This window comes from Peromyscus californicus, unplaced genomic scaffold, assembly GCF_007827085.1.
Source record: "Peromyscus californicus insignis strain IS unplaced genomic scaffold, ASM782708v3 Scaffold_4__1_contigs__length_199733344, whole genome shotgun sequence".
Classification (NCBI taxonomy): domain Eukaryota; kingdom Metazoa; phylum Chordata; class Mammalia; order Rodentia; family Cricetidae; genus Peromyscus; species Peromyscus californicus.
Window position 1 is genome coordinate 40,772,496 of NW_026294562.1, and position 21,568 is coordinate 40,794,063.

A 21,568-nucleotide genomic window follows, 5' to 3' on the forward strand; every position below is an offset into this window, starting at 1 on the left:
ATAGCATGGTGACAGTGAACAGAGGGGTTTGGTGTCTGGGCACGGAACTTTGTCTATAGTAGAGCATGGTGACAGTGAGCAGAGGGGCTTGGTGTGGGCATGAAGCTTTCTCTATAGTAGAGCATGGTGACAGTGAGCAGAGGGGCTTGGTGTGGGCATGAAGCTTTCTCTATAGTAGAGCATGGTGACAGTGAGCAGAGGGGCTTGGTGTGGGCATGAAGCTTTCTCTATAGTAGAGCATGGTGACAGTGAGCAGAGGGGCTTGGTGTGGGCATGAAGCTTTCTCTATAGTATAGCATGGTGACAATAAACAGAGGGAGACATGCTAAACTTGCTTTGCCTGGGTCTGTCTATTGCTATGCCAGGAAGGAAGGAAGGGAGGGAGGGAGGGAGGGAGGGAGGGAGGAAGGAAGGAAGGAAGGAAGGAAGGAAGGAAGGAAGGAAGGAAGGAAGGAAGGAAGGAATAAACCAACCCATGCGTAGTTCATAAGTAACGGTGTACTCTTCACGAGAGTTCAGCTGAGACATTAAGTATTTAAAGCATACTTTATGGATGTTGAAAATGCCCTTGAAATATAATCTCTTATAATAAAAGTTTTGTCAGATTACTTCACCTTCATCAGCTTTTATTTTTTTTAATTTATTTATTTTTACTTTATGTGCATTGGTGTTTTGGCTGCATGTATGTCTGTGTGAGGGTGTCAGATCTTGGAGTTAGAGACAGTTGTGAGCTGCCATGTGGGTGTGCCTGGAATTGAACCTGGGTCCTTTGGAAGAGCATCTAGTGCTCTTAACTGCTGAGCTATCTCTCCAGCCCCTAGCTTTTTTTTTTTTTTTAAAGATTTATTTATTTATTATGTACAGTGGGATTTTGCCTGCATCTATATCAGTGTGAGGATGCCAGATCCCCTGGAATGTGAGTTTCAGACAGTTGTGAGCCACCATGTGGGTGCTAAGAATTGAACCCAGATCCTTTGGAAGAGCAGCAGTGCTCTTAACCTCTGAGCCATCTCTCCAGCCCTCCTCATCAGCTTTTATGGCTAGCAGGGCCTTTCCAGTTGTTTGCTTCAGCTGACCTAGTCCAAATACTGTGTTTTAACTCATTATGGAATAGTCACCCAAAGAATCTGCATCGTGTGTGATGTGCTTTTTTTTTCCCTTGGAGAAATTTTACCAAGGAAACAAAAAGAGAAAAGAAAATGTCCTTTACAATGGCAAACATCCTTTCCAACAATGGGCAAAGACCAGCCTTCCTCTTTCATCAAAAGAAATGAGAGAATTCTCAGAACCTAAATTCTGTAGCATGTGAACATGTCTTACATAAGATACGAAACTATTACAGAGGACCTAGGGTACATTTAAACTCTTGCCTGTTCATACAAACACATTTTGATAATAAAGTCTTAAATGTTTTCTTTCCTCATATAGTCCTTTCTTTACTAGCTGTCCATATTTACATCATGTGTACATTCATGTTGTATTCTCATAAAACCAAGAGAGCTGGAGGAGTTCTGTTTGTTTAAGGCTGGGCCTCCAAGGAACCTTTTAAAACATTTTCCTTACATAGGAGAAAAAAAGAAACAAAATACCCTTTGGCTTCCTGCTTGTTTCTCACTGGCACATCTTAACTTTCAGTTACTGCCATCCCAAATAAACTGATAATTCTGATTTTTCAGTTTAATTCAGAGTCATTGGTAGAATTTGAATTGTTAAAATAATAATCTTGTGTTTCTCTTATTAGATTTTTATGTAGGTTTAGTTTACAAACAGTACAATCCATGTGTCTTAATTATCCAATATCCATATCATCAGGGCCAATGAGGAAGATGTTCTCAATGTCACCTTGGAAACTCTTTAACATGTTGGCAGGTTAGGAACTATTGGCTTTTAAGGAACCAAATTGAGTAATATACATAGAGCACATGCTATGTCATGGACTGTTACATAGATAAAAGTTAGGTTACTGCATTTAACTTTTTAATTGTTTTTATTTATGTGTGTGCACGTGTGGGTGTGTGCTCCATCGCCTGCACTTGGAAATCAGAAGACAACTTGCAGGAGTTGGTTCTCCTTCAACCATGTAGGTCCAGGGGATTGAACTCAGGTCCTCCGGCTTGTTGGCAAGCACCTTTACCTGCTGAGACATTTGCCCACTCAAGGTTATTTTTAAAACATTCCCATGAACCTTTTTAATGGGACTTGCCATATTGGCTTATGGATGTGATTCTTAATTTATGTATTTTTATTTGTTTTTAGAAAATTAATGCCAAACTTCATGATGGAGTGTGTCAGCGCTGCAAAGAAGTTCTTGAGTGGCGTGTAAAATACAGCAAGTACAAACCATTGTCAAAGCCTAAGAAGTGGTGAGTTCCATCCCAGTGATATGTGTGTCACAGTGTCCATTTTCTAATTCTCAAAATTGTGTTTAGATAAGCTTGAGAGAAAATAAAAACAATCTCTCCTCTTCTGTAGAATTTCATTTTGAATGCCAAGTCTTAGTGTATGAAAGCAGACAGATGAAAAAGTAGATTAATCATTCTCTGACTCATGGTTTTATCCAATTTTTATAGAAACTTTCTAGTAGGTGAGTTGAGGAAGAGTGGGAAAAGCCTAGTTATTATAAAATCTTACTTTTCACTGATTAAGTAGTAGTATTTACTATAGATTGTGTTTATGATTTTTTTTTGAGAGGGTGTGTCCCTGTGTGATCTAGACCAGCCTCCAACTAATGACCTTCCCACCTCAGCCTCCAGAATGCTGAGATTTATTGGTCTGTGCCACCATTTACAGATATTATGCCAATTCTTAAAAGGAGTCTGACCTCTTAATTCCATGAAGATTACTAAAATTGACTATCATATGTGAATCACTGGTTTGTAATTTACAGTTTCATTCATTTGGAGACTTAAGTCAAGATGAAAAGATATTCAGCTTAGGGGCTAGAGAGATGGCTCAGTGGTTAAGAGCACTGGCTGCTCTTCCAGAGTTCCTGAGTTCAATTCCCAGCAACCACATGGTGGCTCACAACCATCTGTAATGAGATCTGGTGCCCTCTTCTGGCCTGTAGTGCATACATGCAGGCAGAACACTGTATACATAATAAATAAATCTTAAAAAAAAAAAAAAGATACCCAGCTTAGTTTCTTATCTCTCTTCCCCTAACCTTTCTATAATTCTGGGTCACTTTTGTATCATCCTTTATTTCAGCTGAGTAAGAACAATTTGATAATAGCTGTATCAAAGAACATGACTATATTTACTGTAAATATTAGTATATTCTTTTTATATTATTTAATTTGGTGTTCCATGTAGTAGTTGTTTAGAATATACTTGGTGATTGTTGCTTTATATATGCATATATAAGGCAAAAATACTAAAAGTATTTAGTAGTTACATTTCTCTTTTTTTTCACTCGGTATCTATGTATCTGTTTACCTGTCTGTCTATATCTAATCTATCTGTTAAACCATGTAAGTTAGCGTTCACAGTTAACAGGTCTCGTTATGGCATTTGCACATATTTGTGTCGTTATACATTATGCTAGTACAGGGTCTTCCCCTTCTGCTGCCCCCTTCTTGCCCACCCTCTTCCTCCCTCCAAATAGTCCCTGCTTGTGCTTTCGTACCACAGATGTTCGTTACCCTCACCTTTCTCCCTTCCCACATCCCTTACGATTTTGTCTTCCTCTTTCATGGGCCCCTTTCTAATAGCACGGCATACACAAACCTCCATCTACGTGAGAGAGAGAGAAGACAGGCAATATTGCTGTTTGTAGTATTTCCTGGTTCCATTCGTTTTCCTTCAAATGTCATTTCATTTTTCTGTGTGACTAATCTTTCATCGCATATATGTACCATGTTGTTGTTGTTTTTTAACCCATTCACTGAAGATTGTGTAGTACTTTCTAGCTCTTATGAATACAGCAGCAATGAATGTGGATGTGCAAGTATCTCTATGGTATGTTGACTTAGTTAGTCCTTCAGGAATATACCCAGAATTGGTACAGTTAGTCCCCACTTGTTATGTTTGTTTGTTTGTTTGTTTATTTCAGTTTTGAGAAACCTCCAAACTGATTTCCATAGTGGCTGCACAAAGTTTACATTCCTATCGGGAGTTTGTAAGAGTTCTTTCATCATACCCTTGAATTGTTGACGTGTATTCCCAGCCCTCCTTTGTGTTTTTGGTGATAGCCATTTTGACTTCGGTAAGATGGTTCCCCATTTTCACTTCCCTAGCACAGGGATTACAGGCAGACACTACCTTTTCTGTAGGTGCTGGGGATCTGAGCACAGATCTCTATGATTCTGTGTGGGCACTTTCCTGACTGAGCCATCTCCTCAGGCCGTGACTATTGTTTTATACTGCTGACTTTCCTTCCTAGGTCCTGGGTTGAATTAGTCTGGCATTTGCAGTTGTTGATTTCTTTTTTTGTTTGTTTGAGACAGGGTCTCACTATGTAGCTCTAGCTGTCCAGGAACTCACTGTGTAGACCAGGCAAGCTTTGAACTCATAGTGATCCACCTGTCTTTGCCTTCTGAGTACTGAGATTAAAGGCATGTGCCACCACCGCCCTGCACAGTGGTCATTTCTTGCAGTAAACTTTAAATCTCCTGGCATTGCACCCACTCTGGTGTTTCTGAAGAGTTGTGCTTTGTAGATTTCTCATGTTCTTACATTTCTTCCTTGTGATTTGATCATCTGCTAGAATGTCCCTTTTGGTTGTATTTGAGGATCTTATTGAGCAGTCTCCTCTCGAGACCTCAGTTAGCCATATCACTCAGAGACTTTCAGGTCTGTGTACAAGGGTGGGAGCTGACTCAGTTGTGGACTCTTGTCTTTACTGTGGTTTATGCTGTGATTAAGCCTATCTGTCACAAATGTTCAGTGTCCTCCAGAGGTGTCTTCACTTTAGTAGTTGTGGTAGTTCGAAAGAAAATGGCTCCCCAAAGGAGTGACACTATTAGGAGGTGTGCCCTTGTTAAACTAGGTATGGCCTTTTAGGAGGAAGTGTGTTACTATGGGAGTGGGCTTTGAGGTCTCTTTTGTTCATGCTTCTCTCAGTGTGACATTCAGTCCACTTCCTGTTGCCTGCAAGATGTAGGACTCTCAGCTTCTTCTCCAGCACCACGTCTGCCTGCACACCACTGTGTCCCAACATGATGTTAATGGACTGAACCTCTGAACTGTAAGCCACCCAATTAAATGTTTGCTTTATAAGAGTTGCTGTGGTCCTGATATCCCTTCACAACAGTAGAAACCCTAACTCAGACAGTAGTGCACCTTCTTTCTGTATCAGGAACCTGTGTTAACACAGTGGACCCTGTAGTCTGAGCCAGACAGGGTCTCACCCTCCTGAGACTTCACTGATCATGCCCAAAGTGGCTTATGTTTTAGCTAGGGAGTATCTCACCAGGGCATCAGGAGTGGGGAAGCACGCATAGCCCTGAAGTCTGAACAAAAGTCTCCTTTAAGCCTTTGAAGTAATCAGTCACGCTGCAGGTGTGTGTCAGGTATTCCACCCGGGCTGCTTCTCTCTAGCTTTAAAGCAGTGAATGACAGGTGAGTTGCTCTAGAGGTTGACCAGGACTGTCAATTTCCAGGGTTACTGTCAGTTGATAAAATCTGGTCCAGGACTCAGGAGAGAAGGGATGCTTTTTTCTGTGCCCTTCTGTTCCTGGGCCAGGCTTCCTTGTTCTCCACAACCAACCCATAGGACTGTTTCTGACCATAGAACCATGGTGGGCTAATTTAGCCTCTCTGCCTTGTGGCAGCTCTCTGTCTCAGCTGCCCACAGTTGCCCAGTTTTAAGTACTTGCCCTCTTAAGGTGGCCCTTGGCCACTGCACTCCAAGTGATGTAGTGTGACAAAAAATGGGATTCGTCTGCACCACTGACCCATCTGCTGGAGACTGGGTTTGAGGTGTGTGAGGGCTGTTGGCTGTTCCTGGGGGCCAGGTCACACAGATAGTTCCTGACCCACCATCTTGCTTGCACGTGCCTTCCCTCTTAATGGGAGGAAGTCGGAGGAGTTTGTGATAGCCATCTGACTCCAGTAGAGGTTATCGCAGGGTGTTAATTTCCAGTGAAAACTATTTTAGCCTTTTCACAAATCTAGAACTCCAGGTTTGGAGATTTTGTTTACTTAAGAATATTTAATAGTGGTGGGCATGGTAGCACATACCTTTATTCCAGCTCTCACTGGGAAGGCCGAAGCAGGTGGATCTCTGTGACTTCAAGGCCAACCTGGTCTTCATAGTGAGTTCCCAGACAGCCCATCTCAAAGAAAAAGGATATTTAATAGCTGTGGATGTTTTAATTTTGGCTATTTATTTTGCATACCTACGTGTTTCTTGATATTGTTAAAAAGCCTCAAGAAAGGGTCAAAACTAAATTAGCTATTTAGGGTTTTTTTTCCCCTGTATTGCTTTCTCAGTACTTTTTTTTCATTGTAAGTATTGCTGAGTCTTTTAGAAAGTGCTATACATGTCTTGATTATTTTTTCAGTGTTTTCTTCCTGTTCTCTGGCATATCTGCTAAAGAAAATCCTTCCAGTGGCTACGGGTATAGCACAGTGGGAGAGTGTGTGCTTAGTATGCTGACATCCTGAATTCAATCCCCAGAATTATAAAACCATAAACCATCACTTATAAACAAGCCTGTTGAATCTTATGCTAAGTCATCCAAATTGGCAGCAGGGAAATTAAGCTGTAAGGTAGGTGGTTAGAGCATCCAACTTTAGCTTTCCATGAATGGATCATTGTTTTCTAGGTAGCAATTAAAAACTAGCTATGTAGTAAGTCTTGTACTTTTAGTTAGTAAGCCAAACACAAGGTATGTGATTTCAGAGCATTTCCTATAAGGTGCCTTTCCTATAAAATGTGTAAGGTTTCACCACTGCTTTCCATTTCCCCCTGACAGCTTTTCTCCCAAAGCAATTTGAAGAATACACAATGGACATTACAGTGTTGCCTTTTAGCAGACATTGTAACAGATGAAGTCACTTAACTGTTTCTTCTATGTCCATTACTTGTATTCTAGTCTCGGTAGTCTGTGCTGTGTCCTGTGTGCTTGTCTTTGTTAGGAGCATGCCACTATGTGAAAGATCACTTGCAAACTTCTCTAGAAGTGGTTATTCCTCGTCTGTCTCATGTGATCCATTGTTCTATCAAGGGAGATGAGAGCTAAAGAAGACTCAGGGCCTGTTGTCTATCACACTGAAGGTCATGTCACAACCTCAGAATGAAGGAAATGAGGTATTATATAAATACAAAATACAGATAAGTCATTATGGTGGTTTGAATGTAATTGTACCCCATAAGCTCATAGGGATTGGCACTGTGGCACTGTTGGAGGTGTGGCTTTGTTGGAGTAGGTTTGGCCTTGTTGGAGGAAGTGTGCCACTGTGGGGATGGACTTTGAGGTCTCATATATGCTCAAGCCAAGTCCAGTGGGAACAGATCACTTCCTGTTGCTTGCTGATCAAGATGTAAAAATCTCAGCTCCTTCTCCAGAACCATGTCTGCCCGCATGCTGCTGTGTCCCATCATGATGATAATGAACTAACTCTAAAACTGTAAGCCACCCTATTAAGTGTTTTCCTTTATAAGAGTTGCCGTGGTCCTGGTGTCTCTTCACAGCAATAGAAACCCTGACTAAGACAGTCATTAAGGGAAATCACTAAGAATAAGGAAGTTCAAGCAAATGCAAAGGAAAGTATAGCTCACAGGAGCCTGAGAAATACTTGTCAAAGCAGAGCTCCAGGAAGACAAGGGAGGAAAAGCCTTTTTCATCTGCCCTTCTGGATCTTAGCTAGGATTCAGTATCTAAAGCAGAACAAGACCCAAACCTGCAAATGTAATTGATACACATTTTATATAGCATGGCAACCTTCATAAGGAAATGAAGAAATGGTTAAGTCCAAGCTAGGCCTACACTTGGAAACCCTGCACTTGGGAAGCTGAGGCAAGAGGATCACAAGTTCAAGGCCAACCTAAAATACACAGGGAGTTCTAGGCCAGCTTGTGATACATAGTTCAGTCCTCTCTCCAGAAACGAAGAAGGAAAGGGGGAGGGAAAAGGAAGAAGAGGATTAAACAGGAGTGTTTCACACCAGGTATGCTGAAATGTGGGAAGCCATGGGGGGATGTAATAGAACAAAGCAGTGTAGCAGTGAGTCATAAGCCGGTGGGCAGGGGTGGCCTGTCGTGGTAGTGTGTGGCTTATGTGTTCAGTTCCTCCTGTCTCTGTCTTTGGACATAAGGATGTGCTGCCTTTTAGGTATCAGCAGGATTTTTCACATAAGGGCCTTCCTATACCTGCTGTAACTTGGATTATGGAAGTTTAAGATAGTCCTTAATCCAAGGCACCTTTTTGGTTAGAATGTTTTAAATTCTTGTAATCTAAAAGCATTACTCATGGGGTCAACTGTCTAGTCTTAGAACACCATGAGTTTCTGATTATACTGACATGTGGCACATTAGGCATTTCACAGTCCAGTCCGTGACTGTAGTGTTGTAGGAATATACTTCACCCGTATCTGCTTTGTTTCACTGTGTATTAAACTATACCCCATATTGTAAGGAATTTGAATCTGTTGGTGATGCTGACAGTGAAACTTAATTTAAAATGTTAAATACTTTATTCAAGCCAACCACTGAGAAAAATTATCCTTTGTTAAGATTTATAGTCCAAATACACAGATGTTCCTCAACTTAGATCCTAATTAACCCATCGTATAAATGGAAGTACCTCAGCTTGAAAATACACTGAGTGTATCATCATATCATATTTTCCCTTTATGTACCTTAAATTGCTCTGCACCTCTAGCCTATAGTAGAGCAGAATCATCTAGCACAAACTAAATCATGATCAAGTATTGAATATCTTAAGTAATTAGTTGAGTGCATCCAGCTGTAGTCCAGGCCCCAGGCTGTAATTGGCTGCCTATTCTATGTCAGCTTCTTCTGTAATACTAGGACAAAGTTAAACATGGGCTAATGCGTTATTACTGGTGGTTTTGCTTAATGGATGAAAAGAGAAAGAGAAGTAGCTTAGAAATTCTAATAGAAATGTGGGTATTTGCTTTATAACGTGTCTAACCTGATTCGGGGAAAGGTTGCTTGGTGGGTGGTCCTGGTGCTATGACATTCTCATGAGTACACATGTACACAGGTGTTCTCTCTCTCTCTCTCTCTCTCTCTTAATAATTAAATATTTTAAAGTTTTGTTTTTTTTAAATTTTACAAGAATGTTGCTTGGTTACCTGAAACAAAAGGCATTTCACAATCTAAAAGTAAAACCTATTTGTCTTTCTATAAATACACATATTTAAAAAGAAATGCACAGGGTGGTTCTAAGCAGAATATGTTAAACTACAAGTACATGCAGTTCACAGTTCCAGACTATTTCAATAAACAAGATTGGTGACATTTGAAGATTTAATGACGCCCCAAGCTTTTGTTGAGTGGAGGGAAGGGACCTTTGGAAGGTTTAGTGCTGGGCTGTGAGAGAACAGGGAAATAGGGCTTTGGGATTAGGTGAATTTGCATTTGAATCTAAACTCCCTGTGCTTTACTTTGTCTTGAGTTAAACATATAATCCCCCTGGCCCAGGGCATTTAAAAAACAGAATTCATTTCATTTCTGGCCTTCTTGTACCTCTTGAGAAAGGGGCAAAATCTTTTAACCGTTAATGTAAATTTAAAAGGTGTCAAAATTTCTTGACACCCTTTAGAACAATTACTTTATAAGATCTCTTGGCCTTACTTCATACTTAATTGCATTGGATAAATTTTACAATTCCTTTTAAAGTTATTGTTGTACCTCATCTCAGCTGTTCGCAGACATGTCTGTTGGACCAGAGATGGATAATCCTGTGGTTTAACAAATAAAGAGCGGCTGGAGAGATGGCTCCATGGTTAAGAGTCCTTAGTGCTCTTGCAGAGGACCTGGGTTCCATTCCCAGGACCCATGCAATGGCTCATGCACCTGTAATTCCAGTTGTGCTGGGATGTGATAGCCTCTTGTGGGTTCTGTGGGCTCCAGCAGCTCATCATGTCAGCTCACACGCTTTACACATAAATGGAAAGTGAAAACGAAAAAGATTATAGGGTTAATCCTCTTGTTTTGAGGAGTTGATCTGTCTGCTGCAGTGTTAAGAATAGGGGATGGCGGGGCGGGAGGAGGCTTCTATAAGGCAGGAGAAGCCAAAACAAATCATATTTGGAAGACATTGAGAGAGAGAGCATGAGTTGCTGCCAAGAACTTCATGCCACCATATTCTTGGGACCTGTGCCTTCCCTTTAGTTTGGTCTTTTGAGACAGATTTGCCTTGAACCTCTGATCTCCTCCCCACTCCTAGGTGTTGGGGTCACAGAGGTGGGGTGCCACACCAGGAGCTCTTCCTTTCTAATCAGATTCTAACACTAAGACCTTAATTGTACTCTATAGACTAATCCCTATGTTTCTTCTGATTAGTGAATTAGTTTCAATTTTTCTGAAATAGGGTCTCACTATGTAGCTCAGGCTAGTTTGGAAGTCCTTATATATCCCAGACTAGTCTTAAATACGTGATCCTTCTCCCACAGCCTCAGTCAATCATCATGCTTTTAAAAGGAAACCAGTGCAGAACACAGCTCTTACTCCAACAGAAATAAGAGATAGTCTTTTTTCTGAGCTAAATATGAGTGCCTGTAGCTAAGGACTTAGACTCGAGTTGCCCTGTATGGCATGTTCCCCCATGGAAGTGTTTACATTAACTTTATAGTCACAGAACAAAAGAAGGAAATCAAGACACTTCCAAATCCACTGGTGAGGACAGTGAGTAGGCAGCTGCCTTGAGGCAGGGGTCCCTTCTATAGGTCTCATGATAGCTGAGCACACTCCTAGCCTTTGGGGTGGTGGAAACTAGTGGTCTATCAAGTTAATACCTTCCAAAGGTTTTACCTGACAGTCAAAGGACATTAAGTCAGATACAGAGGTGAGTGGCAGTGGCTGTTGACTAGGTATCTTCAGGTAATTTTGGCTATGTCAGTTAATCCTCCAACTCTCCACAATTCCCCAGTTCTAAATGTGGTGGTGTGAGCCTGTCCTCCCAGGGAAGGAAGATAGCTTGAGCCCAGGAGTTTGGGAACAGCCTGGTCGAAAACCACAAAAGAGAACGAACAGGAAAGAGTAGCACTGCCCTCGTTTTTCAGAGGAAACAAGTCATTGGTTCGCAGAGAACATGGTAATTAGTGCCAGTGCCTTGCTTGTCTGGCTCCGATACTGCATTCAGTACCAGCCCATTGGCACTAACTAATTACATGTGTTGGCTGAGCAGACACTACTGCAATACTGGTCTTTCTGATGCTGTAACTCTGTATAGATAGGCAACTTCCATAGCACCGAAGGCTCTTTCCCTTCTGTTCTTAGAGCTGGATGAATGACGGGTGCCATTGATCAGTGCAAGCTACCCCTCATTCTCTGTGTAATTGTAAAGTGCATAATTCAGGTGGCAAAAATTGGATGTGTATGTGCTTATGGCCTTAGGACTGGCTTTGTTTTATTTTTACCAATTAAATGTAACACTTGGGTTATTTGTCCAGTTTGTAATTTCTGTTTTTACATTAGGGTCTTAGACCAAGTGGGACAAAATAAATAAAAATACATTTACTATTTAGGCTTGGGAAATGATGTATCCTCTAAAATTAGAAATTATTTTCAGTTGATGGGTAATCATAAGAATTATTTCAGTAATTCTTTATAGAGAATTGTCAGGAAACTGACACAGTTTGGGGAAGGAGGGAAAAGAGAAATGAAAAGATCTCGAATATTTAGGGCTAGCCTACCTAAAGAGGTTGTCTTAGTCAGTGCATATCTATTGCTGTGAACAAACACCACATCACAGTTCATCATTGAAGGAAGTCAGGACAGGAACTCAAACAAGAACCTGGAGGCAGGAGCTGATCTGATTCAGAGGCCATGGATGGGTGCTACTTAGTGGCTTGCTCCTAATGGCTTGCTCAGGCTGCTTTCTTATAGAACCCAGGACTACCAGTCCAAGGATAGCACTCCTCACAATAGGTTGGGCCCTCCTCTATCTATCACTGATTAAGAAAATGTCATACAGTCTACCTACAGCCTAATCTTATGGAAGGATGTTCTTAATTGAGGTTCCCTCCTCTCAGATGACATTAGCTTGTATCAAATTGACATAAAACCATCCAGTACAGAGGTCATTAATATCCTTATATTAAACATAGTATCCTTTCAAAACTGTCTTAGGAGTGGAGCCTGCTGGCACACACTTGTAATCCCAGCACTTTGGAGGTAAAGACAGGAGAATCAGGAGTTGAAGGTCGTTCTTGGCTGCATTGTGAGTTTGAGGCCAGCCCAGGCTACATGAGACCTGGTCTGAAAGCAAAACAGAAAACAAAACTATGACATCACTGCATTTTAGTACCCACCCCTTAAAGGCACCTCTTAGAAAACCATGACTTATGTGAACAAGTTTTATTTAACTATAAGAACCAAGAGTTTCTATCAGCAAGAACTCTAAAGATATGGGTCCCCAGGCAGTTTTTGAGCAGATGGCTAGAAGTGGTAGTTATTAGTAAAAGGGGAGACTTATTTATTTGTTGGTGGTGTTTACCGGGCTCAAGAGAACACGAGGTACAATAGAACCCATTATAAGAGTTTTTATTAGGGAAGGGAAAGTATAGTCATGAGTAGGCCTATCGGAGGGGAAACTGTGGGCCTTCTAGCTACACCATGCATGCGCATAGATTATGTGACCTCCTGAGCTCAGATTATGTAGTAAGGCTCTGGAGTGACTAAGCATTTTGCCTGACCACTGACAGCGAATGCAAGGTCATGTGACTCTAGAAGTGGCTAGGAATAATAACAGAGACCCTGGGCTTACAACATGACTGCAGAGGAGTAATACAGTAAGAACAGGAGAGAAAGTTCAGAAAAGTCATGAAATCTGACTGGGGGAGTGGTGTGGCTGATGCTTACAGGAAACCTTGTAGAGAGTAGCCTGGGAAAGAGGGAAGAAGAGCAGAGCCGCTCCCACCCCTCCATCCCTCACAAACAGTGCAGGTGACCACCAGCTGCTTTAGGTCTGTCTCACAGCTCCTAGTAAATTCATTAGTTCTGTTTTTTTGCTGTCTGCTTATTTGCTAAGACAATGTCTCATGGTGCCCTTTAGACTGCCCTTGGACTCACTCCTGCCACCTCAGCTTACCCAGGGCTGGGATGACAGATGTACCACCAGGCATCTACTTCTTGCCATTCTATCACTTTGGTGGTCTATGAATATGAATAATATTATATGCAATAAGAGGTTTTGGTTGACTTCAAATATATATGTAACAAAGAGAAAACTAGACTTAAAAGTTTGGTTTTATTGTTCAATTTCTGACATCAAAAATACTGCATCATCTTTTTTATTTTTATTCTTTCATCAAAATAAACATCTATCACCATTTATGTAAGTATTCCATGGCCCAGCTCTGCCAGTCCCTCGCCTGGAAAGCATGTGAAATAAGTTATACAGCATGACTGTTGTGGAATATTAGTTAAAGATGTGTTACATCCTTTTATGCTGCAGGACATTTGTTTAATGATGCAAAGATGTGCTGCTTTTTTTGTGTTACATTTTTAAAAAGATTTATTTATTTATTATGTATACAGCATGACTGCAGGCCAGAAGAAGGCACCAGATCTCATTACAAATGGTTGTGAGCCACCATGTGGTTGCTGGGAATTAAACTCAGGACCTCTGGAAGAGCAATCAGTGCTCTTAACCTCTGAGCCATTTTTCCAGCTCCTGTGTTACATTTGTTTAACTCTGTAAAGCTGTGTTACTTTGCCTGTCTAAAACCCCTGATTGTTCTAATAAAGAGTTGATGGCCAGTAGCTAGGCAGGAGAGAGAAATAGGTGGGGTTGCCAGGCAGAGAGAATAAATCGGAGGAGAAGGGAGGAGATTTTGAGAAAAAGGGAGGAGAGGAGGACACCAAGGGCCAGCCACCCACCCAGCCACACAACCGTCCATGAAGTAATAAGTGAAGAAAGGTATATAGAATAAAGAAAGGTAAAAGCCCAGAAGCAAAAGGTAGACGGGATAATTTAAGTTAGAAAAGTTGGCTAGAAATAAGCCAAGCTAAAGCCGGGCATTCATAATTAAGAATAAGTCTCTGTGTATGTATTTGGGAGCTGGGTGGTGGGCCCCCAAAGAGTAAAAAACAACTACACATGGCCTCTCACTTCCAGCCTTTCACCAGTGAGGTGCTACTGACTGATGAGTCACAAGAGAACTGTGTCCCTACATTCCATAGCATTGAAAATCACCAGCCCTAAACATTTTCCATTCTTCTGTTGATAAGCTGCTCTTGGCCAAAGGTGAATGTTTTGTATTGTTTTAAGAATTGTCAAGCCAGGCATAGTCATCATGCCTTTAATCTCAGCACTCAGGGAGGCAGAGGCAGGCAGATCTCTGTGACTTCAAGGCTAGCCTGGTCTACATAGTGAGTTCAAGGACAGCCAGAGACCCTATCTCAAGATGATGATGATGATGATGATGATGATGATGATGATGATGGTGAGACCCTATCTCAAAATGATGATGATGGTGGTGGTGGTGATAATGATGAGAGGCCCTGTCTCAAAATGATGATGATGGTGGTGGTGATGATGATGGTGATGATGATAAATTAACCTACTCCAGGCTATTATTGCAGTAAGGGGAAGTAGTACCTGTCTATTTAGTCTGGAGTGTATTGTAGCAGGAATCTTAAAAGTTGTTATTAATAAAACAAACCTGTAGCCAGGTATTGGGGTGAAGCTGGATGGTCAGAGAGACAGAACAAGCCACAGCTAACCTCACCTGGCCAACTTCTCAGCTGGTCTTGTTTTCTCAGACTGGAAGCCTCTGTGTCCTCATATCCGAATGGCTCTCAGCTGAACTGTGCTGTTAGAAGCCTGAAAGCTTAACCAGCCAAATACTTAACCAGCCAAATGCTTCTAGTTTCTGGTCTTCACGCCTTATATATCTTTCTCTTTCTGCCTCACTCCCTGGGATTAAAGGCTGCTTTCTGGGATTAAAGGCGTGAGTCACCATGCTTGGCTGTTTCCAGTGTGGCCTTGAACTCACAGAGATCGAGGGATTTCTGTCTCTGGAATGCTAGGATTAAAGGTGTGTGCCACCATTTTCTAGCCTCTGTATCTAGTGGCTGTCTGTTCTCTGACCCCAGATAAATTTATTAGGGTGCACAATATTTTGGGGAACACTATACCACCACATTTGCCCTTTTTTGTCTAACATTAAAAAAAATTATAACTAATACAAGAAAAATTATCCAATAAGTATGTACAATATACACAGTCAAGATTACATTAATGATGTCTAGTCCATTAACATTTGACAGATTCAGACAAAAAACTCCATTATATATATTAACAATGTCCAGTCCAGTAACATTTGATAAACACAGACAAAAATTTTTCATTACTTACCCTATTTAAAACAAGTAGTTCCTTTTAAAATGTAGATTCAATAATTGACCTTTTTATCTTATCACATCCATATTCTATCTTTTTTCTTTTCATAATAGATTCAGTAGTCTACCTTTTGTCATTTTTATATCTTCCCCTTTTTCTTTTCAGTGTAGATTCAGTGATCTACCCAATTTTCCTATTATTTCTTTATCTTTTTTCTCAGAGTAGATTCGATGATCTATCTCATATCTATAGTGTATAGTCTAGAGACACCAGTAAATGAATTGTAACTACTACATAAGTTTTTGGAATAGGAATAGGAGGTAAGTGTTTTCCTTAAAAAGTACTTAAAAATCTAGTAGAAGCTAATCCCATAGTTTAGTTTTAGACTCTCCTTATTGTAAACAACATAGGTTGCTTATTACCACTGGAGGGAAGTACCTGGTGAATCTGCCAATATTGAGTTTCTCATTTGCATACCAAAGGGTGAGGCGCTGACAGTCATTGTTTACCGAGGTGTCAGTCATCCTGTGTGCACATACCACAGAGGGCTAATGATGGCCACAGTCAGAACATAGTAACCAGGAAACTAAGGCAGAGTTGCGAAAGCAGCAGAGGGAAATTTGTTTCTGTAAACTACTAACCTGTTCTATGTTTGGCCCAGTGGTTCCACTCACAGGTCAGGACAATGGTAAGTCCTGAGGTTTTTGTTTAACTGTGAGTTTGCTGAGGCAGTGAACACAATGTAATTCAGATGTCCTAGAACCCAGTACTACTGACTTGTCCTGCTCAAGTGTCAGCTGTTTGGGTACCCATTATGAAGAGTGAGACTCAAAAAGTTCTAGTGACTTTTAAAGGTAACAGGGAATTGTCAAAACTGAGCTAGTCTCCCATTCCAAATCATGTTCTTTTCTACTGTTGTATTTTCAAAATACTCGCTAGAGCTTGCCATGATACATTGAAAACTCCCCGTCTGTTCCTGATTTCAAGTAGTCAGCACTTATTTTTTCTTTTGTGTTTTGCATTGTAAACAAATTATGTTATTTTTCAAGATTTGTGTTACTGATTGCTTTATCAGTCAATATGGCTTATAAGAGCAAACTGTGTTTTAATTTAGCCAGATTTTCCATTTAAACTGATTAGTTGTAATGTGTACATAGCCAAAATAGCTTGAGTGGCAGTTTTCTCTCTCTCTCTCTCTCTCTCTCTCTCTCTCTCTCTCTCTCTCACACACACACACACACACACACACACACACACACACACACACACACACACACAATATAAAAAGGAGGGAAAACTAAGATTAACACCTGTGATGTTTCCTTAATAAAATGCAATAAATGCAGCAATTTTTTTCAGGGAAAATTAAGAAAGATAAATATTTAGGTGAATTTAAAGTTATTCCATACCACAAATTTTTATAAGGAAAAGTACTCAGGAGTGATTAGAGATTGATAGCTAGTTTTAAAGATGTTTTAAAATACTTTATGGGTTTTATGCAACTTGGAATGGATGCCTATTAAAGTGCTACGTAAACTATTCTCACACTTAAGGTCCTTTGGGTTTAAAACTAAGTGTTGTATTGAGTTTTAAAAAAATGCAGATGTGTTAGCTAGGGAACTCCTCTCTTGTACTCACTGCACATGCACAAAGCCTGCATTATGTGTTTTGAAAGAAAGGGCACACTAGCATTCCTCTTGGGAGATAGAAAATGACGACTGTAAAGAGTATTGTCCAAGCATACATCACCTCTATAGAAAGTGAAATGCTGTTTTAAGTGAATCTTTTCCTGTTTTCATTCAAGGATACCATCCTAACAAAACTTGGTTTTCAGAAAGAATTTAACTAATTGCTTTCAGATTTCATTTTGTTCTTAGAATTGGTCATTGTAATCACTACCAGGGCCAGGAAACCCCCATTTATTATGATGGATGTCAAGAGTTCTCAAATGTTTGTGGGCATAAGAATTTCTTAGAGTTTAGCAGATTCATGAGGCTCATACCCAAGCTTTTAGTTCTAGGGATCTGCATTTAACAACTGATGTGTAACATGCTGATGTGTGATTCCTAGGAGTCACCTTTGTTGAAGCAGATGGACTAGCTAAAGGATCAGGACCCTTTTGGCTGCAGACTGCAAAACAAGAGAGCTATTTTCAAGATTTATATGTAAATCTTAACATTGAGAGTTCCCATGAATACAATTTGAACCCTGCATTAACAACTTGACTACTTAAAGATCTGTTGTTTCTTGAAGTCTCTTATGGTGATATTTTATTTGTGTTGAAATGTGATTTTATTTGTATGTTAATAAAGTTGCCTGGGGGTCAGAGCTAATAGCAAGCCATAGCAGAAGCTGGGCGGTGGTGGCGCACGCCTTTAATCCAATCACATGGCAGGCAGAGTCTGTGTGTTCAAGGACACAGCCAACTTGGAGACACATGCCTTTAATCTCAATACCAACCACAGAGACCTGGAGGTCTGTATAGACAGGCAGTGACGAGGAGGTCATGTGGTTGGGTTACAACCAATGAGAAGGCAGAACAGAAAGTCAATAAAAGACAGACACACAGGAAGTAGGTCTCCTTCTGAGGGGAAGGATGGCGGCAGCAAGGGGTAAGAAGGTGGTTTTAGTCTCAGCTCTTAACTACTCCTCTGACCTCTTGGGCTTTTAACTCTGCATTTGCCGCTGTGTTTCTTATTTAATAAGACCGTTACATCTACAGTCTCTAGCATGGGACAAATATTTATCAAAAAGAAAACATGCTGTCATTTCCTTGAATTATCAGATGACCCAAACCAAGAGAGACTTAGCATTATTTTAGGACTTTAAGAAATTAAAGCTATCCCTAGGTTTAGCCGGGCGGTGGTGGCGCACGCCTTTAATCCCAGCACTCGGGAGGCAGAGCCAGGCGGATCTCTGTGAGTTCGAGGCCAGCCTGGGCTACCAAGTGAGTTCCAGGAGAGGCGCAAAGCTACACAGAGAAACCCTGTCTCGAAAAACCAAAAAAAAAAAAAAAAAAAAAAAAAGAAAGAAATTAAAGCTGGCCTGGAGAGACAGCTCAGATTTTTTTTTTTTTTTTTTTTTTTTTGGTTTTTCGAGACAGGGTTTCTCTGTGTAGCTTTGCGCCTTTCCTGGAACCAGGCTGGCCTCGAACTCACAGAGATCCACCTGGCTCTGCCTCCCGAGTGCTGGGATTAAAGGCGTGCGCCACCACCGCCCGGCCGAGACAGCTCAGATTTTAAGAGCACTGGCTGATTTTCCAGAGGTCCTGAGTTCAATTCCCAGCAACCACATAGTGGCTCACAACCATCTATAATCAGATCTGGTGCCCTCTTCTGGTGTGCAGGTATACATGGAGCAGAGCACTCTCTATATAATAACAAATAAACAAATCTTTAAAAAAAAAAGAACCAGGCGGTGGTGGCGCACGCTTTTAATCCCAGCACTCGGGAGGCAGAGGCAGGCGGATCTCTGTGAGTTCGAGGCCAGCCTGGGCTACAGAGTGAGTTCCAGGAAAGGTGCAAAGCTACACAGAGAAACCCTGTCTCGAAAAACGAAAAAAAAAAAAAAAAAAAGAAAGAAAGAAATTAAAGCTAAAAGTGTTATGGAAACTTTCATAATCCATTGGAATGATTGAGATTTTATTCCTTATGATCCTAACGGTATGATCTTTAAATCTATTTTTAAATACAGAATAATTTAGTAAAGCTTTTTGAAATGTTAGAATCCAAGTATACCAAAACAGTTTACCACAGAAATTTAAAAACTGTTTTCATTTAGCTCCTATGTCAAAGGTTTTTATAATTTTAAGTTTTGTTTACACTCTAATTTCTCACAGTTGAAGCTCTTGGCGTGTAATTTGTGTACTCTGAAATCCACCCTTTGCTGTGTACAGCTGGAGTTTTAACCTATACAGATGTGAGGTCAGCACCAAGTGGAAGAGAAGAAATTGTAATTATCCACAACTTTCTCCTTGGCACTTCAGTCAGTCCTACCCTTTGCCAAGTGCTGGCAAATACCCATCTGTTTTCCTTCTCTGTACATTCAGGAAAGCCTGAATGCCAGATGTGGGGAATCTTACAGTGGAGATGTGAGTACCATTTCTGAGGCCAAATGTGATGTTTGAAGTTTATCCATATTGTGTGCCCAGGGCTGCTTGCTGAGTAAGAGTCCATTGAAAGGGGCACAGCAGAGTTTTATGCACTGGCCAGCTGAGAAACATTTAGAGTGTACTATGTTTTACCACTTTAAAGTTAAACCATTGTTAATATTCAGACAGGGTTTTGTATGAACAGTCGTTTTCATTTTCCTTGAATAAAGATCTCAGTGAGATTATTGGGTTGTAAGTTAGGGATATATGTGTTGAAAATATGTGGGCTGCAGGGGTAGAGAGATGACTCACTGGGGAAAGATCACTTGATGTACAAGCGGGAGCACCTCAGCTCTGATCCTGGCAGACAGACTTTTATATCCCAGGCCAGATCTGCCTCCTGCCACTGACACTAAATGTAGATTTTTAACTAGATCTCTATTATTCTATTTATCAATAAGACTCAGGAGTCAGAGGCTGGGGTGAAAATCTGCTAGCTCAGAGAGGTTGAGGAACAACTAGCTGACCTTCCCTCTTTGCTGGCATCTCAGAAAAGAGAACATCCTTCTGTTCCACCAAACCAAAAAAATGACTGCCACACTCAAAGTCCCTCCCTACTACTTCCTGTGCATCTCTCTATCCATCTTCCAGACTCCTTCTGACTCTCTAGGATTATTTTCTGTCCACTAGTTGCTGGCTCCATCTCCTAGCCCTGATTTTATTTAATTTATGCAAACACATGCTCAGGTTTAACAGTGTGATCAAATATCCCACAACATCCATACCCCCAGTCCCTTACTCCGTACCTAACCTCTGTGGTCTGTAGTTTGCAACTTGGTTATCATTGACTTAGAATTAAATCCATATATAAGTTAATACGTAATATTTGTCTTTCTGTGGGTTACTTCACACAGGATGATTCTAGTTAAATCTTAAATGGCCATGTTTTTTTTTTTTTTCTTAGAACATTGTTTTATGAACCTTTATTGGGTTTTAGTACTGAATCAGCCTTGTGTTCTCAGGATGAACCCCCTGTCCAAGATGTATGTATCTCAAGATTTGATTTGTAACAGTTATATTTTTTTAGAGAAAATAATTTATTGCTCACAGTAATTAAATTTGTGTATTTTCTATGCAATTTATTGCTTCTTAATATCAAATAAATATACATCACCTGCTTCTGTTCATGTTTTCTTGACCAGTTCTTTATTTTTACCTTACAAAACATGTGCTACATCTGAGACAAATAAGTGTTTTACACATCCCTTGTTAGGGGCTGATGTAGTTGGTGATGAGCTATACCCAGTGCCCATTTACCTTCTGGAAATCCTGGAGCCCCTCTATCCTTCCGCTTCAGCCTCTGCTTGGCATTATCTAAAATGATAACTTTTTTCCAGAGGGTTTTTTTGTTTTTTGTTTTTTGTTTTTGTTTTTTTTCTCTCAGATCCATGGCAAGAATTGTCTGGCAGCTGTAGCTTTACAAAATGCATTTCTTAAGTCCTAAGAGTTGGAAGTTGACACATCTTGATGCATGAGCTGCAGGGTGGATATTGTGTTAGCAGGCATGAAAATATACACATTTCATTGTCTATATCAGCACTCTTCCATGATCGGGGCATTCCAGATGAGCAGCAGATCTCTACAGTGGGCTTAAATATTCCCTAAATGACCTTATAACCAGCTGTGTCCTCATCCTGGCTTTGTTGTTCCATTTGTGGGGTACAGCCAGAGCACATTTACAGAACCCCAGGATTTTCCAAACGGTAGGTGAGTGCTGCCCTTTTGTTTAAAGTCAGCAGCTACTCTGGCCCCTAACAGGACAGGCAAGCATCCCTGGCAAGCCTTGGAACCTGGAACTGACTTTTCCCTATCTGCAGAAAGGCCTGGGCCTCTTCTTCTTCACTCCTGTTTACATTGGGAATCTTCAGTGGAGTGTGGCCACCCATCATCTGTTATCTTAACTAGATCAGCTGCATTGCTGTGGTCCTAGAGCAGACCT

At 40.7% G+C, this 21,568-nt stretch overlaps 1 protein-coding gene across 2 annotated transcripts in view; it reads left to right on the top strand.

Annotated features, from left to right (window-relative positions):
* Window positions 1–21,568, top strand: part of CUNH9orf85 (chromosome unknown C9orf85 homolog) — a 56,626-nt gene that overhangs the window by 30,387 nt on the left and 4,671 nt on the right. The window contains exons 2-3 of one of the 2 annotated variants that reach the window (XM_052761196.1): window positions 2,257–2,363; window positions 5,062–17,722. In XM_052761196.1, the coding sequence (XP_052617156.1) occupies window positions 2,257–2,363; window positions 5,062–5,101 (147 nt within the window). In that variant the 3' untranslated portion in view covers window positions 5,102–17,722. Of the gene's footprint in view, window positions 1–2,256; window positions 2,364–5,061; window positions 17,723–21,568 lie in introns of those variants that run through there. The other variant, XM_052761195.1, reaches the window with a different exon arrangement.